This window comes from Chaetodon auriga, chromosome 2 (genome assembly GCF_051107435.1).
Source record: "Chaetodon auriga isolate fChaAug3 chromosome 2, fChaAug3.hap1, whole genome shotgun sequence".
NCBI lineage: Eukaryota > Metazoa > Chordata > Actinopteri > Chaetodontiformes > Chaetodontidae > Chaetodon > Chaetodon auriga.
In genome coordinates this window covers 14,959,002-14,982,902 of record NC_135075.1, presented here as the reverse complement: position 1 = coordinate 14,982,902, position 23,901 = coordinate 14,959,002, and the positions used below count along the sequence as shown (strand labels likewise).

Genomic DNA, 23,901 nt, shown 5'->3' with positions numbered 1-23,901 from the left:
ACACGCTCTCTCACTTCTTCTTGACATCGGTGTGTTTCTATGACCTGCTCAAAGAGTTTGGGGTCAGATGAGTCCCAGTGTCAGTGAGAGAGAGCAGGACGAGGTGTTCGCTGCACAGAGTGACTCACTGTTTGGCTGAGCTTCACTTCTCCTTCCCATTAGGCTCACAAAGCTGTCATAGTCGATGTCACCAAGTCTCTTCAACTCTGCTTCTCCACTCATGCAGCAGTTAGCCTGAAAGACAAAACAGTAAAACGTCATTTGTTAGCCTGCTGCGGTGACCCGGAGGATCAGGCTGTAAACATCACATCAGTGTAGCTAGCCTCACCTCTCTCAGCAGTCTGTAAGTGTCTTCCTTACACCAAGACCTTGCAGGAAATAAGACGAGGATGACTAAAACGACCAGTGAAGTTAGAGTGCTGCAGTTCGAAGTTCCCTCCATCGCTCTGAAATGTGAATCAGTGCATCAGGTTTAAAGCAAACAACACTTGCACGTTACCATTTCCCTCCAGCATGATGAGTCATACATGAACTATTTTGATCGACGTAATAAATAAAGACGGAATCCACATTAAGTGTTACAAAGCGTCCATTCACTCCCCTTGCATAACTGAAGCAGTATATTAAGTGTAATGAGTTTTGATATGATTAATATCATTAAATCAATCAGCATGACAGCCTGCAACAATCAGCCTCTTCAACATGTTTGTCTGTTAATGCTCTTTACTTAAATCTGTCTTTATTTCTGAGTGGCACGTTACTGTCCTGAGAGAGAGATATATCACAGACACTAATGCATCTTATCTTATCTTAGAGTCTTTGTATTGCTCTGTCAGCCTGCTATAACTGTATGCCCTGCTATGACATACACACACACACACACACATACACATATACAAAGGTGTACTCCCAGACAGGATGTCCTATCTTATCCTACAGGCTCATTACCTTACTTTGATTATGCTTTTATAGCTCTGTAAATTACAGTAACACTCATAACAACAATCATTCAGGACAAGGATGCAAACAAGTTAAAGTCATGCATGCTTAATTCATGCTTTCTTAATAAAATGAGCAAAAGGAGCTCATGAGTCATCCAATTCATTTTGGTGCCTTAGTTCTGCTTTAGTTACGTGTGTGTTTTGTAGCCTTATTATGAATCTCAAGTTCTACAGATTTTCTAATAATTTCCTAATAAGTTTCTTGGGAAAAATGTAGTGAATTGGCACTTATTAGGCAATGATTTGAATATAAAAAGCGGTAAATTGGTCAGCTTCCAATCAATGAATTCCAATTAAATGACTAAACTTAAGCAGCTCAGCAGAACATGCAAAAATGGGCAATTTGTCTGCATACATGCAGTTCAGATAAGTTTATAAACATAAGTGAATGATGCATACAAAATTTTTTAGGTTTACACGATGCAGTTCTTTCAAGGAAATCCCACTAGAAATGCTTTCACTAAAAGTTAAAGAGTCTTAGGGTTTTAGCACCCAGTTACTTAGTTCTTAAGCCTACAGAATACTTCCAAGAAATTATTAGAAAATTACAGCCAGGAAATAGTGGAGCTGTAAAATAACCAGTCATTAAGCAATAAAATGACAACATGAATCACTACATTCCCATGCTGACATAGCCGCAGAGACTGTGGTCTCAGACAGTGTGTTATAAAGAAATCTGCTATTGGGGAAAATTAATGCAGACAGCAGCTGAATTGAACACTGTAACACAGCACAGTGGAGTTTTGTAATGATTAGAAACCAACCCTGACAATCACTCAGTTCACTCCTGTGTTATATGAGATTCTAGACAGCAGACTGCTGCAGTGTGTTTACTGCACCTCTGAGTAAACGGAGTAACCTGCCATAATGTCGTTATGCTCCTTTATGGCAATAATCTATTGCAAAGAAAAGAAAATAACCTGAAAATCTTACCTGTGAACGCTTTAATCTTGATCTGATCCAACAGCGTAAACCAGGGATCTGTTCAACAGTTTACTTGGTATTAAAGGAGCTCTGTGTCAACTCAAATTATGGCTTTCCGCTCAGCAGCCTCTCTACCTCAATTATTATAGTCCTTAAGCTCATTTGTAATCCAATTAGAGCTCCACCCGCCACCCAAACCCCCATCCTACCCCTACACACACACACACACACACACACACACACACACAGGATCTTTCTCATCAGTCTTTTTGAATAATTGGATGCAATTATAATAAGCTAATGCAGGGAAATAAAAAAAGACATGTTATATTTTCACCTGTGATTATTTAATAAAAGAACCTTTAAAATTGCTTGTTATTGCTGTGAACAATAAAGAAACTTGAACTATGTGTGTGTGTGTGTGTGTGTGTGTGTGTGTGTGTGTGTGTGTGTGTGTGTCCCAGGAGAAATATGACAGTATAATGTGCCTGTGTGAGCGGACTGGACGTGGAAATGGCGCACGCCCTGAGCGGATATTGCTGTTCTGTCTACACGGTCATTGACTGGAGTGTGAGAGCAGAGAGCCAAATAACTCCCACGTTCCCTGAATCAATGACCACTCAGATGAGAAGCGGAAGCCTTCTGACGGACCCGGTCCTTCCACAGACAGTCAAAAGTTTGATTACTCCCACCTGGTATTCATAAGGTCAAATCTGAACAGCAACCTCGCACACACACAGCACTAACCCACGCTGTCTGTGCGGCAGCAGGGCCGGGGTGGTGTTTTTTAATAGACACGGTTCTTTGGAAACAAGTGTTTTTCTTTGTAGCTCATAAGGTCAATCAGTTTTTCTTTGTGAACATTTAATCCTTGTGTTTAAATGTTAATTCTACTTGTGTTTTCTTCCTCACTTATCAAATAAACCCTCTGCCTATTTGTATTAGAAAAACAGTTTTTCCATCGTTTGGCCCACACACACACACACACACACACACACACACACACACACACACACACACACAAGCTTACTTGCATTTAAACCATGATGAGACACTTTCAGATTGCCTGATTGGCTTGAAGCTTTGCATTTTAGCAGGAAACTGCATGCATGCTGTGGCTGAAGAGTTTAGGAGCCACCCGGCAAACTCGAGGTTTAGATCCTGTACTCAGACATAAAAACACCCTCTGCAGCGCTGCACTGGAGTTGCTCGTCCTGGTTTATTGCTAGTTAGTTTTACAGCTGCACTTATGTGTTAGTTCGCAGATAAAAAACACGTAATGAGCTCATAACTTTGCTTTCTGTCTTACATTTGAACCACCTGGTTGGTAGCTGCAACTTTAAAGGAGTAGTCTGACATTCTTTGAAATATGGTTCTTTGGTTTGTGGGTGAGTTGCACTTTAAATGAGAAGCTACAGCCAGCAGCCGGTTAGCTTAGCTCAAAGACTGGATACTGTAGGAAAAAACTAGCCTGGCTCTCTCCTAAGGTAACAAAAGCTGCACCTCTAAAACTCACTAATTCACATTTTATATCGTATATTGTTTAATCAGTGTGTAAAGACAGGAGTGTAAAGACAACACAGCACAGAAACATTCTGGAGACTCCCTGGTTACCTCTAGTCAAGAAATAGTCTGGCACATACTTCTTTGTAAAAACCACAACTTCTTGTTACGTTTCAGGGGAAAAATGTTGTGAAGGTGGAACACTTTCACGACATTTACCCTCATGATGACACTGCAGCAGCCAGAGAAAGGCAGTTCAGGCTTTTACTGTACCTCAGCCACTCGAATGTGCTCAATGGAAAGTAAGAAATTTAACTTTAGTTCACACTTTTCATACATATCAACAATCGACATATAAGAAATATATCCCTCACAAGAATGTACGCAGGTGGTTCTTTAAGGCCTCAACTGTAGTAAACAGACACACACTGATGACAAGCAAGCCCCTGAAACAAGTGCTGATTGGTTAATCACAATTAAACTCAAGAACAAAGCGTTTGTGTGTGTGTGTGTGTGTGTGTGTGTGTGTGTGTGTTCACAGTTCTTAACACCAGGAGACTGAATCAGTCACACCTAATTAACACCTCTAAAGGTCTTTGGATTGCGTGCAACAAATCCAATCACCTGAAAGATGAATTACCTTGAAATGTGACGCGTGCACTCATGTTTGTATGAGACATCTCTCCTCGTCGCTCCCAGGGCAAACTTGAAAAACTGGTTTTTACATTCCTGTCAGTACGTTGTTTGTCCTGCCCATTACCTTCATGCTGCTGACTGAAGTTAACATGGCAGCTTCCAGGTGCAGCTAGCAGGGGGTTCACCTGCAGCAGTCCGTCAACCAAGGGGGGTTTTCAGTGTTAATTAGTGATAGTAATTCATGATTAATGAATTTGTGCGATGACAAGAAGAGATATTATCACTACAGCAGCAGAAGTAAAGGGTAAAAGATGAATAAAAGAAATGTTATGAAGTAACCAAACAATCATAATACTGAATCCGGGCCATGAAATCACAACCTGTCAACAGCTGAAGCACCTCGACTCTCAGAGGAACTGTGGGCTTCTTCCAGCTGGATCATACCACATGACCTCGCTCAGGAGATGGAGCTGCCCAGTTATCATGAAATGCAGATGTATTCAGATTTTCTTTTTTCAGTCACTTTAAGGGCTTCTCATTTGTGGTGCCATTTGTGGTTTGTAACCATATTTACTATATTAGAGTGAATCCAAGTTTGACTTTCAGCCTCTTCAGCAGGAATAAGCTTGAAACCTTGCGATCACTTACTTTTTGACTGTCATGGCAGCAGAGGGCTGCAGTGTTGTGCTCCATCATCGAGTAGTGACAGAAAAGGTTATGAGGAAAAACTCGCAGCATGTGTGATGGAAAGTTTTTCAGTCCTGCCTGAGGGAAGAGGCTAAATTCTGATTTGGTAAAACAAAATTCAATCAGCACCAGTTTGTGAATTTCCAGTTATGTCACATTTGCTTTTGAACCCAAAACATATTCATAGGTGTTTTCAATTATTCAGCTTGTGTGATTGACATCTCATTCAATCTATCGTTAGCTTAGTCTGACTTACTAGGGCGGGACATCTCACGCCTTCATCTGTCTTATTAGTAAATGGAGCTCAGGTTGAAAACCTTCTGTAACTGTTCTGTTACACTTCTCTCTTTTCTTTATTGTTTTATCATATTAAAGTTGCACAAAACAGACTTTCCAGCAATAGCTGTTTTATGCAGGATAAACCACAGAACAACTACCTCCCAATTTACTATTTCTTGACATCCTATCAAGAAGAAAGAAAAAGCCACATATGTGTGAAGGCTTGTTTAAGATGAAAAACCATCTAACTTAATCAGGATATCAGAATAACCGCTGTGATAATGTGGATTAAAAATATTACACCAAAAACTTTCTCATGAAAGGTGATGATGGTGATGTGTGAGTATATACACAAGACAGACTCAAACATGATAATTGCACTGGGATTATCAGTGTGATCATGAGTCATCATGGTAACTCACGTCAAATGCGTTAATACTCTGAAGACACATACCCTGCTGTGTGTGGAGCAGGCAGCCTGCATCAGCACGTTTTGATCGTGTTTGATTGGACTCTGGGGGTTGTTCCTATCCATCAACAAGTGTCAATTCTACTCATTTCCCCACAGAAAGGACCGTGTAAACAGTGCTCCAATTAATCATTGTACTTTGTGGATCACACATCAGCCACGTGTCATATTTTTCTAACTGAATGCTGAAACCCAGTGGGCTTTATCACCCAGTGACTCCACGTTCAACTCGTTGGCAGCACCCTGTATGTCACTTTTGCTTCAGCCAAAAGATCTTAATGATTTTAACTGTTTCTCTAGAGTAGCTGAAGCCTCTTTACCCTGTTAGGTCAGTCAATCCGTGTCCTGCAGGGGACAGTGGAGTAGCAGCATCTCTCCTACATCAAAATCAACAGAGACACAGGAGTCAGTGAAAGAGATCAATTCCTACTTCTTTCCTTTCATTTTTTTTTTCTCATTTTGTGAGGAACCAACAAGAAGGAAAAGAAGAAAGTGAATCAGAGCAGCGAGAGGGAACCAATACAGAAAAGATGTGGGCTGTGAAACCAAAACAAAGAGCTGAAAGACGCTAAACCTACAGCTGAGGATCTGAGCCCTCTCACATTTATCTTTAACTGCTCTAAACTAAATCCAGTTAAGAGAAACACCTCAACACCATCATGCTGAATTTCCGAACATCTTTAGTGACGTGTTCATCCTGCAATAAATAGCTCTGCATAATTATTTTACAGTTAGATTTATTTTGCGAGAAGAAAATGCTTTTAGACGGATATTTGTTTGTGCAATAAGACCTCCACATTTTTTCTTGTTTTCCTGACAGACTTTCAGCTGCACCCAGTGTCGCGTCATGATCAGAGGTAATTTACGATGCACCACACCCTCATACCCCCATCCCCTGTCTCTGTGCTGTTCTGTCTGTGGTGGAGTTTTAGCTGGAGGACAAACCAGAATCCTGCTGGATTTCTCAGTACTGGAGAGGGGCGATATCAGCACGTGTCCTCTGTGGTAACACACCACCCCCTAGTGCTGTGAAATCAGACTATCTATGCCCCACAATCACACACTATAAATACTTCTGTTGGTTTATAAAGAAAGAATGATTGTTAAAAATAGGACCAAAATACATCTCGGATCTGCTGCTATGTTACGAACCGTCCAGACCTCAGGCGGTCTGCTTTCTGTCCCCGGAGTCAAAACTAAACCACATACCTGGAACAAACTCCCAAGAGGTCTGCTCCATCTCTCAGCTGTTTGATGTCAGGCCTTAAAACTGTTTTGTTTGTCACTGCCTTTTATTAAATTCAGTCTGGGACAGCTTTTTTCATTCCTGCCCTGCAGTGAAGCTCTACTGTCACTCAACGTAACAGTAGAGCTTCACTATTTCACTGTTCACTTATCATTCAGTTTTAGCTTATTTTCATCTCATATTTTATCTTACTCTTTTTCATCTTTTTTATCACCTTGTGTATCGTTTATCTCTTGTCTTAATGCCTTTTCATGTCTTACCTACAGCATTATGAGTTGTTTTGTTGCTGAAAGGTGCTGCACAACTGAACTTGCCTTAACTTGCCTGTAGAAACGCATACAAAAAATGACAGCAGGACAAGATGATTTGGTGCTCAAGCATTTCTCTGCAGATGATTGACTGGAGTTGGAATTTAAATCGTGCATGATTAAACCGATGATATGACTGATTAAATCCCTAGTCTGTGGTTGAGAGAATCAGATGTTGGATACTAAGAAAGGAGCAAACAACAAAGTGTAGAGTGCTTACTCCTGATTATGGAGGAAAAACAACTCGTAGGTGATGCAAAACTGGGCGTAAATGAACTCTAACACAGGTTTTTGTGCCACGATGTTGAATCTGATGCTTGTTTTTGGCTGCCATGGACCATTTGGTCTTGAATGAGCCTTGTCCTTTCTGTTTAGAGAGGAGGGGGGAAAGCAGTGGAGTACTCTAACAGAATAAAGCCATTTTTGTGTGAGGGGAGAAGTGTGTGTGTGTGTGTGTGTGTGTGTGTGTGTGTGTGTATGCGCATGTGTAAAAAGGCAAAAGAAAGAGTATAAAGGAAGTGAAGGAAAGCATAGTAGAAGTGGGGAGGGGAACAAAGTGACAAATTCTTTTTTTTTTTTTTGCATATATGCCCCATGGAAAAATGATGCATCGAAGAGTCAAACATGGTGGATGATCTGAAAAATGCGTGAAAACAGGGCTGTTTTTCCTAGCTCGTGAAAAATGGACTTTTTGGAGATACATGGTTTTTATAGGACAGAGACGGTATGCTCCAGGGTGAAGTTGGGCTATTCTGGGTGCTCTGATTGCAGAGATGGACCTTTACCAACAGTTTCTATAGTGGGAGTTAATGGGGCTTCAGAGACTAAAAAGAAGTCATTTTCTAAATGCAGCGAGTACAGGACAGCGATGTGTTAAGATGTAAAAATACATGAACAGTGAACAGGTCTGCAGTAACAAAAATACACCCGCTATGATGTTGAGTTCTGCATAAATTTCAAATCCTATTTTTGTGAGTGAGTTCAGTCTTTACCTCAGATAGCCCCGTGTTTTCCTCACTTGTCTTGGCTTTAAAGGAGATAAATTTGCTCACGGCATGAGGGAAGGTTTCTTTCAAGTATCTGGGTCAAAAACAAAACCTGCCAACTGAGAGAGAGGGAACAGAGGGACGGGGGGGATGAGAGGATAGCAGGGCATGCAAACAAAACTGCTTTGGAACACATGGACTTTCCCCACGTGAATCAATATTCAAGCCCCGATCTCCCTGTTGAGCAATGAGGCCAAAGAGAAGAGGGAGCTGAAAGACAGATGAGACAGAGGGAGGGCTGTGGGATGTCGTGTAAAGAAGGAGATTCTCATTGGAGGCAAAGAGAAAGAAGACTGCTATGCATGTTTTGAGAAAAAAAGGGAATAAAGGGAAACAAAAAAAGCATCCTACATGCTGAAGCCATCTTGGTCGCACTGCTATACTCTGGACTCCAGATCTGTTTATTATTAAGGTAGGTGCTAGACACTGGATCAAAAGATGTAATGAAATTATGCAGCTGTGGGCGAAACAACATTTCTATTTATAGTTGCAGTCAGTACAGGAAAAAGAGAACATGCATGAATGTTTAATCTCAGTGTGGAGGCTCTGTAACAGGAGGCATTGCTCTGTCTTGCATTTTAAACATAGATCTTTATATATATACATGTAAATATGTAACAAGCTTTTTTAACTCCACATTAGGATTTTTGTTTTGTTTTGTTTTTGATTTTTTTTTGTTTTTTTGTTTTTTTTGTTTTTTTTTGCCGGTGGACTGTGTTAAAGTTCTCAAATCATGCAATTAATTGTGGCACCAGAAACATGACCTAATAAGAATTTATGAGTCATTTAATGTTTTTCTAATGTCTGCAGAATAACCGGTGCAGCTAGTCAACTGTCTCAACAACTGGCTTGATATTAGCCAATTAATCCCTGTGTGGGTGTGAAAGACAAACATATTCTCTTGCAGGATTTGTAGAGTGAAGCTGCGTTAAACAAATAACTCATGTGTTCTGAGTTGTTTGTTCAGTACGTACAATGACAACTCATCTGTTGTGTTGCTGGCTTGTTTTTCTTTATACTCTTGTGTGTAATGTAGTGGCTTTGGAGAAAAGCTGTCACAAGACTGGAATGATGTCCTCCAAGTTGAAGTGGCTGATTGTGATCCAGCTCCTGCTGAATGAACAGGCTCTGTGCAGGGTCCCACCTTCTCTGGCACTGAGAAACAGTCTGCTTCCAGGAACTGACTTCCACGGAGAGGTCGAGGAGACAGACAGACAGGATCATCAGTCTCTGCTGGGATCCCAACTCCAGCTTAGTCTCCCATCTGCAGAAAACCCTGGTACTGCATCAGTGTTTGCACAGAAAGAAGAGCGAGTCCAATCTGCCAAACATGTGGTGTCAAACCTCAAGGCGAAGCTGCAGGGTCAGATTCGAGATCATGTCCACATCCAGGGGAACGTCAGCTGTGAGGAGCTGCTATCTGCCAGCACAGTGAATGACCCATCCTCCTCTGTGTTCCCCCAGGAGCTGCTGGGTCTCTCTTTAGTGCCCGTGTTGGTGGTGGCAGGCTGCCCACGGGAGGCGCAGACCCTGGTGCTCAAACTGTATGACCTGCTGGGAGTGGCAGATACAGAGGAGCTCCTAATGGAGGTGGAGGGTCTGATAGAGAGGAGGATGAGCAAGTCTGCATCTACACCTGCACCTCCATCAGCGGCCTCGCCCTCAGAGAGGGATCAAGCAGAGCGCCACATAGAGGCTGTGATGTTCAACATCCAGCAACTGGCCATGCTGGGAGAAGATACCTCTATGCAGGAAGGGCATTGTGAAGGCTGGACCAGGGTGAGCGGAAGCATGCTAGTAGGAACAGCTGTGGAAGGAGCTGCAGGTGATCTTGAGGAGACTGTGAACACCTGTGAGAGACTGGGAGTCCTGTGTGCTGGGGTGACCAGTGGTGGACTGCTCAAACCTGGGAGGTACCAGGCCGTGTTTAAGAAAGGTAGTCGCATCCTGCCATCTGAATCCTCTCTGTACGAATGCTGGATCCGTCAGTGCAGTGCGGAGGAGGATGTTTCAATCCCCGCTGCCTCGGGTCGACGGATGAAGCGAAGCCCCCAGAGGAGCTGCATCAACAAAAGCGAGGAGCGCGTATACAACGTGGTGGAGTGGATCCCTGCGGTCAGCACCCTCTACAACCTCGGCACAGCTGTGTATTATGCCTCGGTCAACTGCTCTGAAACAGCCAAGGAGAGAGCCATCCTCAGTGCCGTTGACCTCGGCACGGATGCTCTCATGGTTGCCACAGGAGGGACCGCCGGGGTGGCAGGCTACGCGCTGGGTGCTGGGGTGAAGACCGGCGTCAAAGCCGGTGTGAGGTATCTGCTCAACTCCATGAAGCAGGAAGACGACGTGCTGGTGAACCAGTTCAGCTGGGAGGAGGGCATCATCACCATCCAGTAGAATGAAGGGTCAATATGTCGGCCTGTGAAGCTTTAGCAATAAATATTGTTCTGATTAGTTGATTCATTTTTTTTTTTTTGAAACAGTGACACAGAATCAATGTTTGTTAACTGACACAGATGAAGAGTAACGAAGTGGTTCTGATCTAGATTACTTGGAGAACAAGATCACACATTATTGTACGAGTCAGTTTGAAAGGGGGAAAATGCTTTTGTTTGTGTGACTGCACGCAAACTTCATTTGACACGATAATTATTCTTCATTGAAGATGATGTCAGTCTGTAAATCTAAGTTAATTTGTTTATTTTTTTCAGAGACACAATTTAGCCTAAAATGTAATGAAAATTACACATTCACTCACAATAATATATAAAAGTAAGTATGTCATAAAGTAAGCTTTGAACCTTTTGAACCTTTTAGAACAATAGCTCTTTTCGTGTATGATGCATAAATAGTTGAGCAATTTATCATATTAAGCAGCAACTTTTAAAGAACTGGTCTCAGGAAATGAAACGTTCAATCTCTCAAGACTCTGTTTTTGCCCTCCATCCAGTGTCTTTTCTTTTCTTCGCTGTCCTTCATTGTTTTCTTCCCTCACATCCAAACGTTTTCTCATGTCAGTCACACTCTCACCTCGGGTGTAATTGCAGGGACAATAGATGCACAACTGCATTTTGTTGTTTTATATGTTTTTATTTTCTGTAAATGTCATTAAATTGTGTATTAAATCTGTGTGCATACAGTGACTGTCAGTGTGGTAGTTTAGCACACATTCACATTGATTGTACTGTGGTATACCAGTGAGACAGTACTATGGTAAATGAAATAGTGGGAAAGTAATTGCGTCATGTAGGCGCAAGGCTACCACACCCATATTTATACATCATGCACACTGGTAGGCTGATAAGCTCTATGATGACAGGTGTGGTTAACCATCCAAACCCAACAGAGTGATCATCGACATCACAAAACCTCACCTACACTTTCAAACTAAACAAACAAAAAAGGTCTAAATAAAGGAACCATTGCAGAACAAATAATTAGCTGCAACATTCTGTCACTGGATCACTGTTAAACTGTTCATTGATTTGACCCATTTGTGTGTTTGAGAGCGGAACAATCTTCACTGCACTTGATAGGCTGAAGCTAATTTGGATGTTATTGGTGGTTAATGTGAATAGAGTAACTGACCTTTACAAGCACACTGAAGGTCCCACATCTGCCAAATGAGTCTAAAATAAACAATGTATTGTATGAAGAAAGTAAATAGAGCCTCCAGCACACAGAGATGGACCGTGCATGAAAGAAACCTCTTGCCTGCTCATCCCTGCAAAGGAGCTCAACCTCCTTTCCAAACAGTGCTGCATGTGTACTCCCTCAACAACAGTTCAACCACACCAGCCGGCAGCAGATACATTTATGACGCAAGCTGTGGAAGTCACTCATGGTCACGTGTAAGCACAAACATGTGATGTGCTACAAAGGGCAAATAATTAAAAGTGAACCGCAGTGATAAGTGTGGGGTTACACTTTTTTTTTTTTAGATGATTAAGACATCTTATTTTACTGTGGGATGGCTCATACAAAGAAAATCCCAAACAGGTCTTTTTCACTACATTCAGATCTGTCACAGCAGGTACAGCACAGGTGTAAATAATACAGATAAAAATGGCTGAGTTCCATTTAGCAGCTTTGGTTTCAGGGTCCTGGGACACTTAACAGAGCCACTATTCATACTATTACTATTTTCACCATTATGACAAGTCACAGTGTCTGCTGTGCTTTTCCATCCACGGTGAAGTGAAAGTGCATTTGACTGTTTGACTATCTCCATATTGGGCAATCTTCTGTCCTCCTGTGTCTGTGTGTGTCTGCATGCGTGTGTGTGTCTGTATGCGTGTGTGTGTGTGTGTGTGTGTGTGTGTGTGTGTGTGTGTGTGTGCGTGTGTTTGCCCTGTGACAGACTGGTGACCTGTACAGAGTATATTTCCTTCCTCTTGTTCCAGCACCCTGAACAAGATAAGTTCACATGGACATCAAAAAGAGCATGTTCTCCAGTTATTGATCAGAAGCCCTGGTGAATTAATGATAGCTGATGGGCAGTAAGTGATCTCTCCTCTGATCCTGAGCACTGTCCTGTGAACTTTACTCTCTGTACACAGATACGTGTGCACTTCTCAGTCCAAGTCCACAGTTCTTAATTTCTCAATAAATCAGTCAGCTTGATGAGCCCACAGTTAGTAGCGACCTATAAAAAACACACCACATCAGCTCTCCAAATGTAGTGGAAAGAAATAAGGAACAGGCTGGTTTTGTTTAATCAGATAAGCCGAACAGAACACACAGGCTGCTTCCTGGTAATGGGAACAATGATTTGATCTAATTAGAAGCGCTACACTAGTTTAAGATCTATTTAATAATGTTAGATAAGATGTCTGTCTAGAAGGAAAATGACCTCAGTTGGAAATCTCACTCTCAGGTTTTGTAGTTGACACTCTCTAAAGCCAGAGGGTCAGAACAATTTGTAAAAACATGGACCAGTCCCTACAACAACACATTTTTCTGTGATGTGACAAACTCCACAAACATATTTATTATTGCTTTACATGGACTTTAGACAAGTCACTATGTTTATAAAGGAAAAGATGTCATCCAAACATTTTGTGGGGTGGGGTTGTGGTGGGCATATTAAAAATCAGGACCACAGAATTTCTACAGCCTCCTCCACTAACGCATAGCACATTTTTATTTCTTTTCAATAAATCCAAAGCTAAACTCATTTCTGTAATGTGTGTAAAGTGTGACATCTACTGGTGAGAGTGGGAACTGAAGGGATGCATAAAATAAATGCTACTGTTATCATTCTTATTACATAAGTAATGTCCACAAGGCGCCAGGTGTACCAGGACTGTTATTTTAGAATCAACCCATGCTCTTTCAGGAGACAGAACAAACTGTTCATTTCAGAAAAAAGTCAATAATAAGTTACCTAATGGACGCATTTAACAAAATGTTAGGAAAAACTGCATTTCAATAACTTATACCTGCATTTCAGGTATAAGTAGTAGAGGCAAATAACTATTTGCTGAATTACAATTTCTTGGTACTTGCACTTTGCCATAATTACCATTAGCCTATTGTGCTTTTTACTTCATTATCTCACCACTACAGTGACTTTGTATGTTGGGATTTTACATACAAATAGGTAATGTCAAGTGAAACATAAAATATTGTGCATTGTTAATAAATTATTGAGTAGCTGTGGCGTTTTTTCTTCTGCCTTAACCTCGACTATTAGACACACATAACTGATTTGGGAGTAAGTGCGTCACATGCTCGCTTCATCACCGCTTTCGTAACATTTGTTTCTCGGGAAATCCTCTGACAGGGCCGTAAGTTTCTATTTTGCTGACCACGCCTCAGACTACAGATTGACGTGAGGGTGTACCAATGGCGCGCGCTGTAGTCTCTCCGGAATCGACCAATGAGCTGTTAGCACTGAGCTCACACGGAAACTGCGCGACTTCACGCGAACATTTCGGCTCTTAAGTGCTTTAACGGCAGATGTGTCAGAGCCAAAATGGTGCCCTCGGTTACTTTGTGAGGAACTGATTGGGTGGGACACATAGATAACCAATGAAGCAGAGAAGGAAACGAAAACGACGACGGCAACAACACTCACACGCCTGCAAAGTGTCGGAAGTTGTGTTTTACTAACGTCGAGCAGCGGCTGTAGTTACACGACAAACAAGAGCCAGCAATGCGCCTGTTTTAAACTGCCAGTTAGCGAAGTTACTACGACATTTGTGAGTGGGCTCGGACTGACAGCATAAAGAAAGGTGAGTAAATGTGTTATTATTGATGGGTCGAGCATTGTCTGCGCTGGTCAGTGGTAGGCAGTCTTTCTAGGAGCTAGTTAGCACATAAACATAAACAAACACAAACAAAACATAATTTGCTGTCGTAACAGGTCATACAGTAGATATGTACTTACCACAGACTTTGCTTTTTGAACTCTCAGTTGCTGATTACATACCTGTGTGAGCCCGTTACCTGTGTGAGCCCGTCACCGTCTCAAAGTGCAGTGATACTCTTTTAGCTTGTTAGCACAAGCAGTCATACTTTATACACGTTAAATATTGTTTGCTGAGTGCATGTTGGTGTTAACCTCAGGATGGCTCAGTGGGACAGGCTGAGGCAGCTGCCTGCTGTGTACGGACAGCAGCTGCATGAGCTCTATGACAGGGATGCTTTGCCTATGGATGTTCGGCACTACCTGTCAGTCTGGATAGAGAAGCAGGAGTGGTAAGGCAGCCCTATTTCTTTTCACCCTTTTATCATTCAACCAACATTATTCGATATTTACAGTAAATTGCCCCGTTTGTAAAATACTCTGCTTGTGTCTTGTTTTTGGTTCTCTAGGCATCGTGCAGCACGGGATCACGATTTGGCCATGGTGCTGTTCCAGGTCCTGCTGGAGAATCTGGATATCCAACACAGCCGCTTTGTGCAGGAGGAGTCATTCTTACTCCAGCACAACATTAGACGCTATAAACACAACTTTCAGGTTTGTGTAAATGAGATGTGTGCAGAACAAAAGCATTGGGTGTCATCTTTATTTTATGAGAACCAAGTAATCGCCTTTGACTCTGCTGTCCTTCTGACCTCTCTCCCCTGACAGAAGTACCAGGATGACCCGTGTATATTGGCAAGTACAATCCTGTGGTTTTTGGAAAAAGAGAAGGAAATCCTGCAGAGTGCTGATCTGGCTGAGCAGGTTGGGCCAACATTTCATTAACTTTGTAGACGCACCCTGCTGCTCATTCAGCATTGTAATGAAAACAGCAGTTGCTTGCAATGCTATAAAAATAGCAGTTGACATCTGGTATTTTCACAGGCAAATGTTTCATCATGTTGTCACTTAATACATTGCCATGGTTTGGCTGTTTCTGCCCATACAGTATGACTCAATGGTCAATCACTGAGTCATATGGACATATCAGCAGGTGTGCCGTGTGTCTGCAGTACTGTAACTTAATTCATAAGATAATACGACCTACAGGACTCAGTGCTTGGGCTAAAAAGCAAAGGTTTTCCACCAAGCAGTGATATTCTTTTAACTGCCACTTTCACTCACACTTATTCTTTTCTCTGCAAACAATATGACCCAGTATCCCATCTTATTTTTTTTTATCCCTATGCCTGCCCCTCTTTCTCCTTTGCTTTGTCTCAGGTCAAGTTTCTCTGCGTAGAGCAGGAAGCCATGGAGACAAACAGCCAGCAGGACCTTGAACGTAAAATGGCCGGCCTCAGGAATGAAGTGCAGGTGCAGATTATGTTGCTTTGCGCCACTGTGTTGTACATGTGGATGCAATGACAGATATTACAGTTAATTCTCTGTACTTTTGGGATGTAGTGCATGGAACATACAATGGTATGTCTGGAGGAGCAGCAAGATGAGTTTGATTTTAAATACCAAACCTTCAAGATGGAAGGTAAGCAGATTAAAGAGTTCTGGATATATTTGCGTACTCTGATAATATTTTCTGAGGATGAGTAATAAAGTGGTATGAATCACAGCTACATGTCATTTTTGTTTTGGCCTTTCTTACATGGAAACTGTGATCCTCCTGTGGAAACTGTTACGCAGCTGTGGTAGACGAGGCTGTGAAGAATGAACAAATGAAAGTTTTTCAGTTACTCATCAACAGACTGAATGAATGTAAAAAGGTATGGAGCTATTCATCTTCTTAAATAACATCTTCATCTCTTCAGTCCAATTCCCTTCCTAAATTTTTTTCCCTTTTTTTTTTGTTTCAATTTTTGTCACATACAATCACCTTCTTAGAGCACAGTGTCAGACCTAAGTAAGATCCTGGACAAGTCTGAGGACCTGACCAACATATTGGTGAAGAAAGAGCTGATGGAGTGGCAGAGGAGGCAGCAGAAAGCCTGCATTGGTGCTCCAGACAATGTTTGTCTGGATCAGCTAGAGAACTGGTAAGTCGGGACAGAAATTGTCAAAATGGCTTACAGCTGAAATTTGAGACCTCCCCAATCCCACCACCACGATTGTTACCTCTGTGGTCTTCATTTGTTAGTATTGTCTTTTTCATTTTTTTAGGACCTGTATGAACACTTTTGCTCTTGTCCTCTTGTTTTTTTAGGTTCACCTGTGTGGCAGTGTGTCTGTTCCAGGTGCGGGAGTTTCTTAGTAAGCTGGAGGAGCTGGTTGGAAAAGTGTCCTATGCCAACGACCCTGTGAAGGCCCAAAAACCTGCACTGCAGAAGAGAACTGATAGTCTTTTGAAAGACTTGCTCAAGAGGTCTCTCTTTTAGGAAACATTTTCTCACTCTCTCTCGCTTTTTTAGGATTCCCTTGTAAAGTTTCCTGACATTATTTTTTTTCCTGTTTTTTGAAGTTCCTTTGTGGTTGAGACTCAGCCATCTATGCCTCAGGGGAAAGGACCTCTAGTGCTCCGCACAAATGTCCAGTTCTCTGTCAAGACCAGGTCAGTGTACCACTGCAGGCAGTCGCTACAGTGCTTTATATTTGTTTGATCTATTTGATTTATTGGACTTAATCTGTATATAGAATCTTTCCTAGGTACATTCTGACCACTGTATTCATTGTGATGTAGTAACTAATAACAGTTCTCAAAATTATATATGCAGTGATTCTGATAATAACAATGATAGTTGGACAGGTTGGTCCACTGACAGGATATTTGAAGAGTGCACTGTACAACAGTTCTGAACTAATATGGTGATGATAAAGAGAACAGTGATAATTTAATGCAAAACCTTTGTTCTTTTCCTACATGTGAGTTTGATCTATCAAACTTATTTTGTTCCACAGTGTAACCTTGCGAGTGCTTAGTTTTACTCTTTTTGTTTTAATTCGTATTCATATTCCTATTTTTCACGTTTACTATCTGATTGCTTCGTTAGTTCTAACATCTCACATCTGACTTGATATTTTCAGACTTCTCGTTAAGTTTCCTGAGCTGAACCACTCCATGAAAGTGAATGTGTCCATGGACAGGTGAGGTTCCTCCTGTAGTTTGACTTATTTTGACTACACACAGAGCAAACGCGCAGCCTTTAGTTCGAGACATCAAACAATAGAGGACGATGTTTTGCTGCTGCCTGGTGATCACCAATCTGTTTTTCTCCCCCTTGAAATTAGGGAGGCCCCTCAGATCAAAGGGTGAGTACTTTTTTTACATAGCTTTTATACATAATTTGATGTAAATTTGTTTGTACTAAACCTGGTATGTTCATAGATATCGGCGTTTTAATGTTCTGGGAACCAGTACCAAGGCCTTGAACATGGCGGAGAGCCAGAGTGGAGGCATGGTGGCAGACTTCAGACATCTGGTGAGTGTTAAAGATTTGTGAAAAGAAAAAAAACTTAAATGACCAGTGAGGAAACTCTTAGCAGCAAGTAGATATAAAGCCTTTCATACCAGTTTCAACAGCTGAATTACTCAGGGGATAAGTCCTGTCCTATACCTGACAGTCGGTGTCATCACATACACATAAAGAAATCTCAAGCATCTAAACTGAAGTGAATAAGAGGAAAATTTAAATGAATAATAATCACTCTTCAGTGTCGGGTGGTAATGTTGTTTAACTGATTTTGTGTACTATCATTTGTCTGCAGACTCTGAAGGAGCAGAAGTCTGGAGGTGGCGGCAAAGGAGTCAGCGATGTGAGTTGACTTTGGCAATCCTGAAGATACCATCTGGGCTTACAGTTTAAATAAGTAATTCATACTTCAAGGAGACCAAACAAAAATCTGTGTGTGTTTTGGTGTTGACAGATTTCTCTCAGTGTCACAGAGGAGCTTCACATCATCTACTTCAACACTGTATTTGAGCAGAAGGGCCTGTCTGTTGCGTTGCAGGTGTAGTTTCTTATGCTTTTTTTCATATTGTATGGCTGACGTTAGAAAAAACACATTCACCTACATGTATTCTGTATAAAAAAATCTATCACTGTGTTGTTTTGATGGTGGTATTAGGACCTAAATAAAAGTTGTTTTGTTCCTGGCACACAATCTAGGCCTCCTCTCTCCCAGTGGTCATCATCTCCAACTCCAGCCAGCAGCAGAGTGCCTGGGCTTCTGTCCTCTGGTTCAACATGGTCAGTCAGGACACCAAGGTGAGATATCCCTGTGACTAACACACGCCATGAAGTATTTCACATTTTAGTTGGGATATTAGAAGACATTGGAAAGTAATTTCGTATGTATGTGTTCATGTGCATCTGCTTCTCCAGGACGTCATGCTCTTTGCCAACTGTCCTGCAGCCACTTGGCCACAGTTTGGAGAGATGTTGAGCTGGCAGTTTCTTTCTGCCACTAAACGTGGTCTGAATGATGATCAGCTGGTAATGATCGCAGACAAACTCTTCGGTAAGTCCTGCTTCTATGTTCTGCTTCAGTTGCTTGTCTTTGATTATTTTTTGTGCTTGTTTTGTCCATAAATTGGGCTATGTGAGTCACATGATATCAGGTCTGATTTTGTTACCAATTACCGAAAGGTATCTCGCCTTTATATTTAGAGATAAAAAACAAAAAACTTTAACATGTCTTTATTTCAGATGTGCGCCTATCATTCAGAGCAAACGTTAGATGTGAAAGAAGACACACACTTTATCACCTTTTCGACAGCTGTTTATTTTAAACACATTACTGTTGCTTGTCTTCTGTGGAAAAGAGTATAATGGTATTGTAGTGGATTTATGAAGACGCCCATCAGCACTTGTGCCAAGTTCACGTTGATTTGTCAAATTATGATAAGGATTGCACTGTATAATTCAGTGTCTTTCATGAGTTGTAAGCAGGTTTTATTATAGATTATGTCAGTAAGAGCTGCATAATGCATTATTTATTTTCTGTACCACCAGGAAAGACGCAGAACTATGACAACTGCAAAGTGGCTTGGTCAAAATTTAGCAAGGTAAGAATAATGAATCCTAGAAGATATTTTTCAGCATGGCTCAAGGATTAGCTTGTTTTTCCCATTCCACATCATAAATCTACCTTTTTGCACTATTGTTATCAATGCTAATATATGCTTACATTATCCATTTCATCTGGTGCCATACCATGACAGCTGCAATTTTTAATTTGTTGTATATTTCTGGATTGGATGGATTGCCATTACTCTTGGTACTAACATTTCTGTCACCCCTTGAGATGAATTGTTGTTCACTTTGTCCTCTAGCGTCACCAACGGGTCAAAATGTCACTTTGTTCAGTGGTTTGGCTTATTTACAAATACCCTCAAAACTCATTACAGTACCTTCATGTATTTTGTGTTTAAGCTAGTATGCCTGTCAGCTCCATAACATGGTAAAGCAAGGTATCAAACATGGTGAGCAGTACTGGCTAAACAAACAAACAGCATGTTAACATAGTCATTATGATCATGTTCTGTATCAACCACCACCATTTTTACATTTAATTCATTGTCACTGATTAGAACCAGAAACATTGCACCTCAACTTTTATCTATCTTACAATTTGGTTTTCTCTATAGTGAGTATTAGTTCTTAGCTTTGTTTGTTTATTCTTTATGATTACACTGTGTAGGTGTGCACTGATGACCTTTTCCACCCACTTTGTTACAGGAGAATACTCCTGACACTTTCTGGATATGGTTTGATGGCATCTTGGTGATGGTGAAAACATACCTTGAAGACCTGTGGAGGGATGGGTATGTTTTCTCAACACAGTGTAATTTGGATTCAGTACAGAGCAGTTGAGCTCATGCCACTCATTCCTGGGAAATGGGACAAGTTTCTTGTTTGATCTGAGACTCTTTGTCTTTACTGTAGCCACATCATGGGGTTTGTGAGCAAAGGCAAAGAGAAGTCCCTCCTGAAGAAAAAACAGAGAGGCACGTTCTTGTTGCGCTTCAGTGAAAGCGTCATTGGTGGAATCACCTTCTCTTGGGTGGAGACCACCATAACCGGTGAGATATTTTTATTTCATAATGGTTCCGAAAAATATTTTGAAATTGTTGCATGGTAGGCAGAACTTTATAACACTTTTTTTTCTCTGAGTGATCATCCTCTGTCTATTGTAGGTGAGCCTGACGTGAAGACAGTCCAACCCTTCACCAAAGTTGACCTTTCCCAGATCCCCTTCCATGAAATCATCAGAAATTTCCAGATCTTAGAGGCTGAAAATATCCCAGAAAATCCTCTGCTTTACCTGTATCCCAACATCCCTAAAGATGAGGCTTTTGGAAAATACTACTCTGAGAAGAGTGGAGGTAAGGACATCAAGTGATTCACTTTGCTTGCCACTAGCAGGTTTTGGTTAATGTTATTTGAATGGTGTTTTGGCTTGCAGTTGTCATTGTTAAAATTACACCTTGTGGATAGCACAGGGGATGAATATGACACATTAAATCACATCTAAACTCATCATTGTCTTTCAGATGACAGTCCTTACATAAAGTACATCAAAACCAAGCTGATGTTTGTTTCAAAGGAGTGAGTATATTTATTAATTTTCTCCCTGCTGTTTTACGGCATTTTTCTTGTTTGGATTAAAACAAAACTGTCCCCCATATAAATGTGCTATTTATACAGAAACAATAGCTTAAACTAAAACTAGAAATGCACTTGCTTCATGGAGTAAGCAGTCTACCCATGGCCTTTTTTATGTCATGAGCAACTGGTTGTAATGACTGTTTGTCATTGGTCATGTAGGAACACATTGGAGGCTAGGTCACCCATGTCCTCTGACATGACTCAGGGTGAAGGCCTGGAGCCAGTGAATAGCCTGTGTGGAGAGGCAGCTGGTGAGTCATAGCTCTCCTTGCTGTCCCATCCAGCTGAAAACCTTGTCGGACAAATCGCTCTCCCTTCGGCACAGAGCTGTGTGTTGCTCTCTCTGTTTTGGCTTTGTAGTGTACGAAATCAATGGGGAAGATGCTGTCTAGATCAGTGATTCTCAACTGGTGGGGTGCGACCCAAAAGTGGGTCGTGGACCCATTTTCAGTGGGTCGCGGGCCTTTGCCTGGGCAAAAAAAAAAAAAAAATTGTTAAGAAAAAAAATCCTGTGCTTGTATTTTGAAAGGGGCCTGACCAGTTGAGAACCACTGGTCTATATAGACATCAGGTGACAGCGGTGAAATTGTTGAAATTATGAGCTGCGGGGCTGTTGGCTACTTCTGCTGAATATAAAACTAACTGGTGTGGAGTTGATTGGTTTGAGCTAAACTGTTTGGTTGGAGCTAAACTAACGCATTTATTTAATTTATGGTAGTGATAGCATTTCATCTCGCATTGATTAAATTTCAATCCATTGCACATGCACTTTTCATTGCTTGCAAAGAAATGCATTGAAATGTTTTTCTCTTTCTGTTCCTTAAATTCTGATCTTGACTGCATGCAGACTGTTGTAACATTATGATTAAAGTTAAAGTTTGGCACTTCTGGACAATACGCTTTAACAACAACAAAAAAAAAAAGTGTGAGCTTTAGAGGCACTGGGTGGTGGATTTTGTTACAATTTGACCGAGCTAGCTGTTTTGTCCTAGTTCCAATCTTTAAGTTAGGGTAAGCCAAATAGCTGATTCCTGTGGTCTCATTTAATATTTAAAGTGAATAAGTATACATGTGTTTCCCAAAATGTGGAATTACAAAAGTATGAGTGTTGTACTTATAGTTTTGGACAATTACTTTTAATTGAGCAATTAAATGAGTTGAGTAGTATTTGTGTTGTGTATTTAGTTGCATGCATTGGTTACATACACGCTGCATGAAATGAAATCTTGCATGAATCCTTCTGGTCTGTGTGGTCCTACAGTAAGTCTGTACTTCCTTTTTTTTTTTTTTTTTTTTTTTTTTTTAATGCATAGCAAGTCACATTTTTGTCTCTCTCATTTCCTCTGTGAAAGCAGTACCTGTATTAAACCACACAGCCATGACATCAGAAACAGTATCTTTCTCTTGTCCCCTTCTCTGCTTTCAGAACAAAATGGGACTCCTCAGCCTCTGAACTTACCTCTGGAAATCTCTCACACTGATCCCATGCTGTCTGACTCTGTTGCAGTCCCAGAGGAGGATTTAATGATGTATCTCAACAACCCTAACCTCCTTATTGACTCTGACATCTTGCAAGGGCCAGGGCTGCCTGATTTCAGCCTTCAAGGATTTAATTGCATGCCCCCACAATCCTGTGGAAGCATTTTCCAATAATCCACTGTTGTGTATACCAAACCACTCTGATCATTTATCGTCAGCTTTTCTTTTAGCTACTTACATTTTAGCATCCATGTCACAAATCGTAGCGTGTTTAGCAAATCCAGTGTTAATAGTTTACTGTGAGTGCTGTTTTAACTTGAAATACTGACCACCCCTCTGCTAATCCTTACACTCAATATTTAACAAGAGCTTTTGCTGTCAGCATTTGAATGCTTGTGTGCACTTTGATATCACTAGAATATGACCTTTGTAATTCCAGTTTATCATGTTGTGCTGTTGTCAGAAATGATTCATTGAGACAATTTAAAGATGCAAATGAGAGATAATTGAATTAGCTGGAGTTATATCCATGAGTATCCCGGGCACCTATACTAGACCCTTCAGCTATCATGCATCATAAACCCCTCTGTATGAAATGCTGTGCATTCTGGGACCTTTTTGTGTAATGATTATGCATCTAAGGAATGCTATCAAATGACCATTTAAGCTGTTGGGAAGAACTTCATATGAGGTATCATAGAATACGTTAGAGACTGCACATAATTTATTGTTTCGATGTTTGTGGTCATTATAATGTTGCCACCTGCAGCTTGTGACAAACTACTGAAACATGGCACTTCCTTTAAGTTATATACTTTTATATTAACCAGTTCATGTAAATCAAAATGAAAAAGAAATAAAGAATGAATAAATAAAAGAGAAGTGACTGGTTGTATGTTCTCTTTATTAATAGCAAGAAGTTGGAGCTTAACAGATATGATGAGTTGTTTTTATATGATGAGTATGTTCACAGTGGCTTATGTACGATGCAGGTTGATAGACTCTTCCAGACTACTGTGTCCAATTAATTCAAATTTTCATTAAAATCTGTACATAACACCAACTTGTGCAGCTGTACAGAGATGTTACGTTCTCTTATAACTTGCCTTGTCACTGCCTTGGCCGGTTGCTAAGGAACCAGGTAACTTTTGCTAGCTAACGATGAAACGCGGACAGCGAACAAGCTAAAGAGCCAGATATTTTTTCAGGAGTTGGTGGGGAGAGAGCAAGAGCTAAAGGTAAACGAATACTTTCGCCAGGTGTTCAGAAACAACTTCAAATGTTGCTCTGGCTGTTAAATGTGAAGTAGGCATTTTTTGCTCTCATGTCAATTATATAAGCTAACTTTTAGCTAAGC

The 23,901-nt window shown here is 41.0% G+C and overlaps 2 protein-coding genes across 3 annotated transcripts; both read left to right on the top strand.

Annotated features, from left to right (window-relative positions):
- Positions 1-8,215: 8,215 nt before the first annotated feature.
- apof (apolipoprotein F) lies at positions 8,216-11,242 on the top strand. Its single transcript, XM_076740808.1, has 2 exons — positions 8,216-8,511; positions 9,136-11,242. Exon 2 carries the CDS (start codon positions 9,168-9,170, stop codon positions 10,494-10,496), a length of 1,329 nt encoding a protein of 442 aa, XP_076596923.1. The 5' UTR covers positions 8,216-8,511; positions 9,136-9,167; the 3' UTR covers positions 10,497-11,242.
- A 2,892-nt stretch (positions 11,243-14,134) lies between these two features.
- stat2 (signal transducer and activator of transcription 2) lies at positions 14,135-23,386 on the top strand. 2 transcript variants are annotated; one of them, XM_076757166.1, is made up of 24 exons: positions 14,135-14,335; positions 14,670-14,801; positions 14,919-15,063; positions 15,178-15,273; positions 15,730-15,822; positions 15,913-15,991; positions 16,147-16,226; positions 16,345-16,496; positions 16,664-16,822; positions 16,919-17,008; positions 17,482-17,541; positions 17,686-17,706; positions 17,783-17,876; positions 18,163-18,210; positions 18,322-18,405; positions 18,564-18,662; positions 18,780-18,915; positions 19,410-19,462; positions 20,136-20,221; positions 20,343-20,479; positions 20,594-20,782; positions 20,951-21,005; positions 21,225-21,316; positions 22,492-23,386. In XM_076757166.1, the coding sequence occupies exons 2-24, from the start codon at positions 14,671-14,673 to the stop codon at positions 22,716-22,718; spliced, it is 2,406 nt and encodes an 801-aa protein (XP_076613281.1). In that variant the 5' UTR covers positions 14,135-14,335; position 14,670; the 3' UTR covers positions 22,719-23,386. The 2 variants fall into 2 exon arrangements, with proteins under 2 accessions (XP_076613281.1, XP_076613282.1); XM_076757167.1 differs by lacking the exon at positions 21,225-21,316 and having other exon boundaries at positions 22,492-22,691.
- Positions 23,387-23,901: the final 515 nt, after the last annotated feature.

Excerpts from the sequence above, each read along its gene's own strand:
- stat2 (XM_076757166.1), top strand. The coding sequence starts at position 14,671 with ATGGCTCAGTGGGACAGGCTGAGGCAGCTGCCTGCTGTGTACGGACAG. Across the intron at positions 18,211-18,321 it reads GCGGCAAAGGAGTCAGCGAT|ATTTCTCTCAGTGTCACAGA; the intron begins GTGAGTTGACTT and ends TGGTGTTGACAG. Across the intron at positions 21,006-21,224 it reads CTGATGTTTGTTTCAAAGGA|GAACACATTGGAGGCTAGGT; the intron begins GTGAGTATATTT and ends TTGGTCATGTAG.
- apof (XM_076740808.1), top strand. The coding sequence starts at position 9,168 with ATGATGTCCTCCAAGTTGAAGTGGCTGATTGTGATCCAGCTCCTGCTG.